We start from the raw sequence: 12,337 nt of genomic DNA, 5'->3' as shown, positions 1-12,337 counted from the left end.
TTTATAGTACTAGTAAAAAATAAATGATTCTTACCTTTGTTGTCTTTATCTTTAGTATCATCATCACCATTATCTTGATCGTCATTTTTGCCTTTACCCTTGTTGTCCTTATTCTTACCGTTGTCTCCGTTGGGTTGATTTTGGTCTCCATCTGGTGGAGGTTCTTGTCCTTATTCATAAACATAGTAAAAATCATTTATTATTATATCGTTAATTAGTAATAATTAAGAGTTGATTTAATTAAATGAAACAAATTAACATTAAACTGGTATAAATCGTAATTATAATTAATGATATTGAGACATGCATCCTTGAATACAATGTATATATTGCAATATTATTGATATGCTACAGTTATCATGCTCTTTAAGTAAGTATAATGCGTTTATCAATAAGAACTTTAATATAAATTGTTCAGAAATCATTTTTGTAAGTGATATTGATACAGCTTTACAATGGAAAGGTTGGAACGAATTAAATATTATTTTTTCTAAATAATTACATTTTGCAATTAATCAATTTAATATAAAGCTTTTATTGAAACACTCTTCTACCTAAGAAAATAAATTGACATGGTATCGATGTATTTAATTGTATGTTGTTTGTAGTTAGGTTGTGTATATTGTTCATAATTTATAAGTTAACGACATATACGATTCTTTTACGGGATACAGGAGTGACGTAGGTTCTTCTTGAATCTCTCCCTTTTGTCTACCGTTGCATCTCAGAAGGCTTTCATATTTTATAGTGTTATCCGAATCACTTTCAGAGTTTCTGAAACAAACTTCTTACCACGACTAGAACCCAAGACTAAGCACACAGAATGGTTACACTTACTCACTAAGCTACGAATTAGTACCAGGCTCTTATTGCGTCTTCCAGTGTTATTTTGTAATTATAAAATTATGAATATGTTTTCAATAGTATGTCACAAAACTAATCCAAGTCTGCTCAAAAGGAAATGATAAGATGAACGAGGTAATCTGAATTAACGCTTTTTCAATGCGTACGATAAAGAAACTAACGAGAAATATGAAGATTCTCTCTGGAACAGAAAGCAGGACGTCAACATACTTATTTGTTATCTCTTGCGAAAAGATTGCCTATGTTTAAGGAGAATGCTGGTTTACGACGTCTCAGATTAATAGAGATTGTGCTCTGGAACATGGTAATTGCTGATTTCGGAGGACTGAATTATACTTTCGGATATATGCGTCTGTTCACAGTATGATCACGCACACATAATAATCTGATCAAGAGGAGGAACTTACCAATATATAGTTTTGTGTAAAAATGATCTCAGTATGTTAGCTGTCTAAGTGTAACATTATATAAACTATAGTGGTCGATCTTACCTCCATCTCATTAAAGCATGATACTATGAGATGAAAGCATCTCATTGTACCTTGAAAGCAAAATTGTATTTGTTAGAGACCGTCTGAGCTTGTTCGTCGTCATTAGCTATATTAATGATACTGTCAGCCGTTACTAAATGCGAGTATTGACGAGTGACAGATTTGAGTAAATGCATGGCAAATTTTCTCTCTAAGCGTTATCAATAATAACCACATTTAAGCATATTTAGTGTTCAGAATTTATTAAAATAACTATTCATTCAATACAAAACAAACGTTAATCTATATTACCTGTTCATCGATAGTTGTTATTGTATCCTTAAAGTAGATGCTGTATGAGAAAGCTTGTAAATAATAGAGACATTTCATAAACACGGTATCAGGTTGTTATTTAGAGAATTTCGAAATACACAATACCCATGATTAGTAGCTTAAACGTAGTAAAATACGTTGATTAAACAGAAATTTCGTACATCACTATTGCCAAGTTTGTAGTGTTATTTTTCTGCTGTTTCTGACTTGGTACCCATATTGTTCGGACCATTTCAAGCCAATCTACATATGTTAGGAGAGAAAACAAGATTAAGAGAGAAGAAAGGAAATTATACTAAAGTTCCTGCATGAGCAATGACTTTCGGTAAGTGAATTATGATTTTGTACCAGTGGACTTTCTGGTGGATTCTACTCTCAACTCTGTCATTAGTACTAGATCAATACACTAAATCAGTTTGGAGATTATAGCTACTAAATGAATTATTAATTGTTACATCTGTATGACTGGGTATTGTTATTTTAATGTCACTTATTACTATAATATATAGAGAAAGAAAATTATTTATTTTACTATAAAGAACAACTTTCGCTTTTTGTTTCTTTCATACATTCGTCACAATCAGACATTTTTGAATTTAAAGCATAGAAATTAGTAAAACAAATGTTCCTTACCTTGCATCCTCTTACCGCTAGCTGTTATGTAGGAAAATAAAATATAATAATAATTAGTAAAACTCGCCTTTGAAATCTGCAAAAACTCAACGAACTGATTAACTAGTTACTTTAATGTAACATATGTTTAACATGGCAATTAGTATTCTCAGTACATCTCCTTACTGTGATGAAAAGCTAAGAACACAGTTTAAAAAATATTTATTTTATAAAAGACATTAAGAATTTTACTCAAATGTTAAAAAAGACTGAAATTGCAAATATTATTTTTGTGGCAACTGTTAAAAATGTCAATATTAGGTGATGGGATTTTATTTAATTAAGTAATCGGAATCTAAATGTAAGAGAAGAATTTTAAACAAACGTATTATTCTCAGGCGATCACGTATCCTCTCGTGTCATTCAGAACCATTAGGAGAGAAACAAAGTAATTACAGTCAACCTAAGGCTACATGAGAAAACAGAGAGGCAAGCAGGTTCACGTTCGGTTTCATACTCAGATTCAGACCCAGATCAAAATTCAAAATGATCCTGACTCGAAATACGTATGAGTGGACGACGAAGAACTGGACACCAATCCTTTTAAAGTAAGTTGTATTTTTCATTTTCAAAACCTTGTCATTTTGGTGACATAAGTTTCAAGTTTTTACTTTCCTGTGATGTAGCAAAGCGTCAATTTTAATAGCTATCTGTTTTTATATTATGTGTTCATTGGATTGACATTTGTAATTATTTGTAAATAAAACGTTGGATTTGGCAAAGGAGAAAATGAAAAAGCTTGCCTTTTATTCTGAATTACTTCTGATAGCTCTTTGATGTAATGACAGGCGGCAATACTGGTTCTTTTAATAAAAACTAACCACTGGATTACCGCATTATTGAAACATTACCTTAGACATCTCTAAGACATACGAAGATATAATGGCAGTCTTTAACATTGTTGTTCTCCCGCAGAAAGCATCAAATTTATGATATTCAAGGAGCGTATCTGTGGAAAACGTTATTCTAATTTTGTTAGCGTTTCATAATATACATGTTTTCATAACAACAGAAAAACTATAAAAAATCAGTGATCAAATATTAGTGAAAATGTTTAGTACTTAAAATCTCTCGTGGCCGGCAAGAACATGACTTGGTCGTTTTTGGATAGAAGAATTTGCTGGATAATTGAATATGCACTATATATTTTGAGACATTCTAATTTCATATTTCGTATTTCTGTCTGTACTGATACCAGTTAAACTTATATTTTTCCATCGAGTTTATCTGCTGACTCACTTCCCACTTTATGAGGCTAAAAGCATATCTTTTTCGTTTCATGGGAGTAGCATCTGATCAAAGATTTTAAAATGATTTTTTTTATTTAAAGCAGCTACAGCAGCTTACCCTGAACTATTTATTAATGAAGTTTATTGGCGTAGGTGTAACGTGCTAAAGAACGCACACAATCTCTTTTCGATAACGGCATCACTTTGAATATATCATTCTAGGAAACGTTCGTTTTGGACTTGAATGCCGAGATTAATCTACACGAAATACAAAAGTCGGTTGTTTTGTAATTATCACTTAATTGATTACCTTTTAAGATAGGTCTTACTTACAGTTACCATTTCATTTTATTAATTTGCTGTAGGATTTCGCATAGGATATAACTATTTTGTATTTTACGCCTACACAAAATTTGATTCCAAATTTAAATTTAAGTCATATGCACTTTGCATTCTTAGATTAATTTCTTAGCTTAATTGAAGGGTATCCAAGAGTACAAAATTGAAAATTTACTTATCCTGTTATAATATAAATAATCTTACTTTTATTTACGATAATATTTGGCAACTGACGCTTCTTTCATACGATAGATATTTGAAAAAATCTAAAAGGAAACGGACATATCGATTTGATATACTAAGCAAATGTAAAATGTATTTAGCCTGCATATTCCTTCAGAACTCATAACAAGCTCTTTGTGAATAGGAATTAAAATGGTGATTCTCTTATCAAAGTACTGCATATACATATATTATGTAAGTGAAGTATATATAACTGACACGAAACTTAATTTCTTACAGATTTTAAAAATTTCTGTGAAAGATTCTTGCTTCAAAAACAAATCTTCTGTTTCTCATTTGCGGTTCGAACGAAAGAGAATGCAAAAGTGCAAAGTAAAGTGTGTATCTGATAAAATTTGCTCTTTCGTTGCCTTGTTGCTTTTAAAAAATACCTGTTACGTTTTACATTTTAGGTATTTAATAAAATTAACTTGTTACTCATTTTAGTTACTTCATGAAAATATCTGGTTAAATGTCTTAGTTATTTCGTAAAATTTTACCTGTAAATCCTTAACACAAGTTTATAAACAAAATTGTTTCTTACAGTTTTATATTACAAAATTAACTCTTTCTTTGTTTAAAATAGTTTATGGCATTAACGTGCTGCTCATTTGAGTTAATTCATAAAATTTACTTCTAACTTGTTTCATTTTCTTCATAAAATACAGCTATTACTTGATACAATTACATCCTAAGTTAAGTCGTATATTAGCGATCACAGTACTTCATAAAATAAATTCTTTATTAGTTATTATTAATTGTTATTGAAACAACATGTTTCAACCCTCAAACATTTCAGAAATAAATTCATTACTCGTTACTTATCGTGCAAAATGAATTTGTTGTTGTTCTGGTAACTGATTCTATAACATAAGTTATTTTTATATCAAATTACTTTATAAGATTACTTGTTCCAATAACTTCATGAAATTAAATCATTCCTCGTTACAGTTATTTCAAAAGTATTGTAATATTATACAATCCTTTGTGGAACCACATTTCATTGCATTATTTCTCAAAGTTTCTTGATATTATGATACTAAGAACTCTCGAAAGAAAATTGTTGGTAAAGTATTTTGTACTTAATTGTACAGGATTCGAAGAAATGGGATATTTTGGAAGTTCTGTTGGCAACATTGGTATTTTGGTAACAGTGAATGACGTACGCCAGTGTGTCAACGACAACCTGTCATTTAGTTATTATGAATACTTGGAGTGGTGCGCAATGTGCTTTCGTGATCAAAGCGTTTTACAAGAAAAATAACAGTGTGGAAAAGGCATGTGGAGAATTCTGCCGTAATTTTAATTTAGGACGCCGTGCACAAGACAAGTTTTGGAGGTACACCAGCATCTTTTGCACAGCAACGAAGTTACTGTGTGGTGTGTTATGTCATCATACCATGTGATGTGCCCTTACTGTTTTGAGGATGAGAATGATCATGCGATTACAGTCACATCGAATCGTTACGTCGCCATGCTTGAAACTTTTGTTTCGCAACAACTACAGAGATTGCCACACATTATTGATACAGCCTAGTTTCAAAAGAATGGGTCAACGTTCCACACAGCAGGAATATTGATGGCTGCTGTACGCCAATTTTTCGGGATATTCGTAATTTCGAAAAATGGTGACATGCAATTTTCCTCCTAATCCTCTGCTTTGTTAGCTTATCATTTATTTTTGTGTATTCTAAAATTGCATTATTAGATATTTTTTTTTAAAAAATGTTTCCATGAAATTATTTAATTTTCATAATTTCCCTGTTTTTTGAACCATCCTGTGCAATACAATTTCCATACTAACTATTCAAGTTTCCACTGATTAAGAATTGTTTCAGTTAGTACAAAAGATGGTTAATTTTCAACTGATAATGAAAGTATACGGAACTTATTATATGAAAGCAGTATCAATAATACCGACTGTTTACTATCGCACATCAATAAAATATATTCTTGTTTGACATCGCTATTTCTATTGAATCAAACTATGTTAGAGCACTGGCATAAAAAGTTCTCTCCAATTTCTTCACTTTCGATTTCCATACTAATAACGGAAATACTGTATTTACTGTGTTAATTGATCAAATGCAGAGAAGGCAATTTGGGTTTCGTGAGATCTTTGTATACGAATACCATATAAAATAGCAAAACGGATTCCGGTTTCCTGCTTCATGCCATAATAAAAACTGTGTAGAGAAAAGTGTACGATTTGTTTTAATAGATCCTCACCTTATCCTTCGCGGATCTCTGCTAGCGAGGAATGTATTTTCAGTTGACTTATGTTGTGATGTATTACTGGAAATCTTCACTGTTCAACCTTAGGGTTTTATATACCAGTGATATTTTCTCATAAGCACATCTTTTGACAAAAATGATTCTTTAAGGGAAACTTTCAGTTTACTGGGAAGAATTTTCAATACGTCTGCTGCAACAGATGACATACTCCGTAATTGCTCGAATATTACCTTTAATATAAGATAAATGCATGCACCATCTCATATTACAATTCGCTAGAATTTTCGCGGTTTCCAAGTGTCTTTTCTACAGTTTGCAGGTGTGTGTGTCTTATATTAAGAAATGTGTTATCTGAGGAGGTTCTGGCTGACATTGAACTGAGCAGATTTACATCTAGACCTTGTCACGTTAGAATAGTATAATTTCGTGGCCTGTTTGTTGACTAATTTTACCACGGATCTCAGGCGACACTTTCACTGGTAATCTTGAATGTAGTCCTTTTGTTGCTCAGTGTTTGTGCATGGTACTAGATGAGTTTATATCGGTGAAAAAGTATTGGTGTTTGAAAGTATGAAGTGATCTGATTGTACCAAAGGTGTAGAAAGTTTCTTGCATTAAATTCCCGTTTTTAGTGAACAATGATTTTTATAAATATCGTAAACTCTCAGCAAAATGGTTAAGTCGCGATCCACGTTCAGAATTGTTTCCGAAACCCAGATAATATTTTTACTGGTTTGGTGAGCTAGCGAAGACAATACTTTACAGTTTTCTTCGTGGAGTTGCTTACTGAAACCATTTCTCCCTTAATATGCTTCCCCCAAAAATACTCCCACTGGCTACGTGTATTTTCCAGCATTTGATGGGAAAGAAGTTCATATCTGATGATTGGGTGACTGATTCGAAAGTGTTTTCGCATCGTAGACTCTATGCATCATTCACCACGGAAGACAATTGTCGGCTCAAGGAAAGCAAAATAATGTATTTGGAGATGACGACTGTTTTATTTAAACTGGTACGATATTTGGTAATAACATACTTGAGGAGCACATTCAATCACACCAACGTAAAGATTTTATCAAGTTCTGATAACAAAAAATAAAAGTATGGTAAGGTTTTGGTAAAATTGTTCTATATGTTGGTAAAAAAATACCTATTACTCTATTTTCTGAACACTGTTTCAGCATTTTGTTTTATGAAGTGATACTTTTTATATTTCACTATTCTTCTAGAAACCTGTAGCAAAATTGTTATATTTGCCTTATGAACACATATACACCGTGTATAATTACTTTATTGCTCATATTATATGTTTACCGTGACCAATCATGGTATTTGAAGTATATTGAAACGCGTCTTCTGTCAAAAGTGACTTAATTCAATATTATGAAATTTGACAAACATACATGATTTATTCTGAAATCATATCCACATTACAGTAAAGATGAACTGAATTTAATGGCAGTTTGAAAGCTTTTAAGCTGGCATCATAATTTGTTCCTCAATAATCGTATCACGAAGTCACTTGATTATTACAAAACTATTATTGGTGAATTAGAATTCAACACTGAAAGATTTATTCTTTGCAGGCGATACTGAATAGATACTACGAGAACTTTCAAAGGAAAATAACTTCGCATATACATGGATGGAAGAAATGCGGGTTTTATACGAATTATTCTTTTATACAGGTCTATTCTCGCGAATGTCAAGTGTTAGTATTGAAAAGAATTTCAATTTTTAAATGATTTTAATTTGAAATATTTTTCATTTAGCTTTGTGTATCTATCTAATTTTTCACGTTGTAATACTACCCTTGTTTGAGCCATGTGCTGTAAGAATATACTTTTCATCAGGACATTTTCTCGTACCGTATATAGGACTGGATTCGTCACTGACCCCGTTCGATGACCAGAAAGCCACTGACCTTTCACCATGTGCAGAAACTTGTGGTTTACGTGAAAAATAGAGGAACGCCATTTGAAGTTTGGAGACACGTTAATGTAAATTAATAATTAAATATTCGCTCCCTCCATAAAACTATAGATACTACAAAGTTCCAAAAGTTAATAATTAAAAACATGTATACACTCTTATGTGTAACAGTAATCATATCAAAAGTTACTTTTATATATATTTCAGTGAAGCTGGACTGATAATATTGTTGGGAAGGCTTTTGATTCACAAAGCGGTTTTTGGCCAAGTTTAGAAAAAGGTAAGATGTAGTTACAGAATGATACTTTAGTCTCTAAGCCGTATAGTTTAAGGCTATCCGAGAATAGAAGCGTTTTATGTGGACTTTAACTATGGCTAATACTTCCAACCTAATTTACATTTACACCCACTTGTTGCATATCACTTGCCGGTTATAAATTTCGTTAGTCGTAAAAAACAGGATCACCACATGAAAATAATGTAATAAGTCGAAGAGACATAATTGTATTGCATTGTCTAGATAATCTAAACATATAAGACGTATGACATGCAATTGATGATTGGACATATGAGAACTTGAAGAGCTCTTAAATACATGCATAAAGAAATGAGTTTCTCACAGGAGCCTGGATTGATCGTTTGGTTATTTATGAAAAAAATAATGTTAATATTTAAAGACTTATCTCCAGGTACGTAATTAACAATAATACATTTCTACTATACTCTGGTATTGGATATCTACATTAAAATATGCTATTACAAAATTGAATACTGAAGTGATGTTTTAAATATTATACGGTAAGGATAATTAATAAAATCACTTATACTTTATCAATATAAGTAAAATACCTCGTCTGAATTTTCTTGCACCAAATCCTGTAGCAGAACCTGCGAAATAAATATTCTGTAGAAACATTCAATTTCATGATGCTTAAACATGTAACGCTAGAAATGCAAATTATTTATTATACAATGACACATTTATTATATCTGTTTGCAAATGTTCATATATATGTTCATATATAGGATGTTTCAAAGAACACAGACAACGTTTATGAGATGATTCCTAACGCCAAGATAACACAAAAAGTATAGACCAACCTGGATGCACAAATGCTTCCTTTCGGAGTTAAAGGCTACCGAAAACATGGAAAAATGAACTGTAAAGGTCCATAGTTTTAAAACTATATGACCTACCGTAGTCGGGTCCAGACTTCATTTAGGAACTAGTATGTACCCTATTCAAAAATCCATGTTGGAGAATCCTAAGGTAGTCACACAACAATTTTTACAGAGGCAGTTTGGCAACGGGCATATAATTTGAAGTACTCACGAATTACCTGTATAAAAATTGTTGCGGAAGTATCACTGGATTGGTAATTGGATAGGTCACATACTAGTTCCTAAGTGAAGTCTTGAGCCAACTACGGCATTTACCATAGGTTTGGACCTATGAACCTTTAAAGTTCATTTTTAATGTTTTCGGCATCCTATAACTCCGAATGGAAGCATTTGTGCACCCAGGTTGGTCTATACTTACTATCGTATCTTCGTGTCAGGGATCAGCTTCCAAACGTTGTCGGTGTTGTTTTGAAACACCCTGCTTATATTTATCTACAGAGTGTTCATAAGCTCGAAAGTATTTTTAGTTGCAATAACATTATACAGTTAGTTCCATATTAGCTACATAATCATTGTTTCTTCCCGTGATATAAATTTGGATGAAGCATAAGTAACTGAAATTTACTTTCATGACAATAAGAGAAGTTAATAATACAATTTAAGAAACATGCATTGTATGAGAGAACGTTGGACCGTCCGTTTTCAGCATAGGTGCTATTAGAGATGTGGACCTACACTGTAAAGTGTAATATGAACCATTCTTTCTGTATGCTCCCTCTGGGAATAGAAAACAGGACATTTACACCAAAATCATGCACGCTAGCCCGTTGATCAGCGGGGAAGGCTTTACAGTTTTGGAGTTAGAATTGTTGTAGGTAGGTGAAATATGATACATGTATGTAATTTGATAAGAAGTAAAAAGGGAAATGGGCATCGTAAAGGGGAAACTTTGGGATAATTTTTGATATATCGTAATGTTTGCGAGACATGATCCTACTTCCGGTTTTAGAGTTAGAATTGTCGTAGGGAGATGAAATGTGGTATATGTATGTAGCTTGATAAAAACCGGTAAGGGTTATTATAGAGGGAAGATTTTTCTATTACTTTTTTCAATATATCGCAACGTTTACGAGATATGATGCTACTTCAGGCTGTAGTTGGAATTGTGGAGGGAAAAATGAAATCTTTGAGTTCTACGTCCCACGATTATGCCTTGTAGGCTAAAGAAGATGTGAGTATGAGAAATGATTGAAATTGTGCCATGAAGAAAGATGGAGGAAATGGGAGAACCTGAGAAAACTCAGACACAGGATGTTTGTCAATTACAAGGTCCGATGTCGCGAGCTGAGATCCAACCAGGAACACCGCACACCAGAGGTGAACGCTCTACCACTGAACCACCGCAACCCCAATTGTCGAGTAAGATGCAATTCGGTATATGTATCGTAATGAGAATCGGAAAGGGGTATCATAAAGAGGAGGTTTTTCAATTATTTTTCAATTTCCAGCACGTTTGTGAGATATGAGCCTACTTCCAGTTTGAAGTTAGAATTGCCGAGGGAGTTTTTTCGATTATTTTTTTAATATCTCGCACCTTTTGCGAAATATGAACATACTTTCGGTTGGGCTTAGAATTCTCGTAAGTATATTAAATTTAATATATGTAATGACAATTGGCAACGGATATTGTAAAGGGGAGATTTTTTGATTTGATTTTCAATATTTTGGCTCGTTTGCAAGAAATTAGCCTGCTTCCAAACTCGAGAGTTCAGAACTTGTGTTTAGGAGTTGAGATGTTGGACGTCATAACCTAGCGAATGTCACTCACGGAATGCAAAATTTTTGTGTGCGCCAATTAGCATAGTAAATACAATTTATTTTTGCATTCTCGCCGAATAATATGTGAAGCGTCTTTAGTGACTAAAAGGTTTTGCAATGCATCAGTTGTTTGATTTTGATAAATGGGTGGTTACTGCAATGGACTTCTGTTTGAAAAACTCCTATGGGAAAAATCGTCCTTCACGAAAAGTTTTTTTATGCCTGAATTTCAGTTTCAATCCGTAGGTCAGTGGGCCAAAGAAGATCTCCTATGGAGAATAAAAGATATACTCGAATGACGAAGAGGAATGGGATTGGAATATGTGAATGAATGGAGGAAAAAATTACAAGTTTATTTCCTTCAATTGTTTTAGGTTTGGTACTATTTTCTGATTCATCTATGATCAGTGTTTTCTTTCTTCTTGTGTACAGTATATAATAAACAAATACATTACATACACAAGTAATTATAATGTGAGCGATATATGGCGTTCATTGGGCAAAACGTTCCAAAGAATAAAGATTCATCGTAGCTTGGAGAAATGGTTATCCTTTGAATATCATTATCATTTGCTCATCAAACAAACACGTGAGACACATACAACCTATATATACATCAATTTTGTGTTGGAATGTATAACTCATAGGATATGATGCTTTATTACTTTCTTTTGAAAATTTCAACATTTCCAGTGGACTCCTAAAAATTAAAATAAATAAATAACGGCCATGTTGTTTAAGAATATTCAATTAGAACTGGATAATCTACACAAAATTTGGAATCGACCAGCGAAAACGGCACGCTTCTAGCACTCGCCGTTTTCAAGATCTCATTGTTGAAAGAATTGGCGACAAACATATAAACCTAGCATTTTAATATATAGACTAGCTGAACCTGCGCTCTTTACACAGCGCATCATTCATATATGAGCATTAATCTCCTTGTTATTCCTCACATCTGTACATGTCCCTTTTCAGACACAAGTAAAAGAAGTCTTGGTAAAAATCGGCAAGAGATACCGTAAATGGAAGATTTTTTCGATTACTTTTTCAATATGTCGTACCGTTTGCAAGATTTGAGCCTACTTCCGGTTTCAGTTT

The 12,337-nt window shown here is 32.7% G+C and overlaps 1 protein-coding gene across 3 annotated transcripts in view; it reads right to left on the bottom strand.

The window, feature by feature from the left end:
* LOC145683706 (uncharacterized) overlaps positions 1–12,337 on the bottom strand; it is a 169,118-nt gene that overhangs the window by 65,234 nt on the left and 91,547 nt on the right. For all 3 annotated transcript variants that reach the window (XM_081755143.1, XM_081755144.1, XM_081755145.1), the window contains exons 29-31: positions 9,146–9,184; positions 2,301–2,321; positions 35–169 (exon numbers count right to left, since the gene is read on the bottom strand). In XM_081755143.1, coding sequence (XP_081611269.1) covers positions 35–169; positions 2,301–2,321; positions 9,146–9,184 — 195 coding nt within the window. The remainder of the gene's footprint in view (positions 1–34; positions 170–2,300; positions 2,322–9,145; positions 9,185–12,337) is intronic.

The sequence above is a fragment of the Thermobia domestica genome, chromosome 4, assembly GCF_964235325.1.
Source record: "Thermobia domestica chromosome 4, izTheDome1.hap1.1, whole genome shotgun sequence".
Taxonomy (NCBI): domain Eukaryota; kingdom Metazoa; phylum Arthropoda; class Insecta; order Zygentoma; family Lepismatidae; genus Thermobia; species Thermobia domestica.
This window is presented reverse-complemented; position numbering and strand designations above follow the sequence as displayed.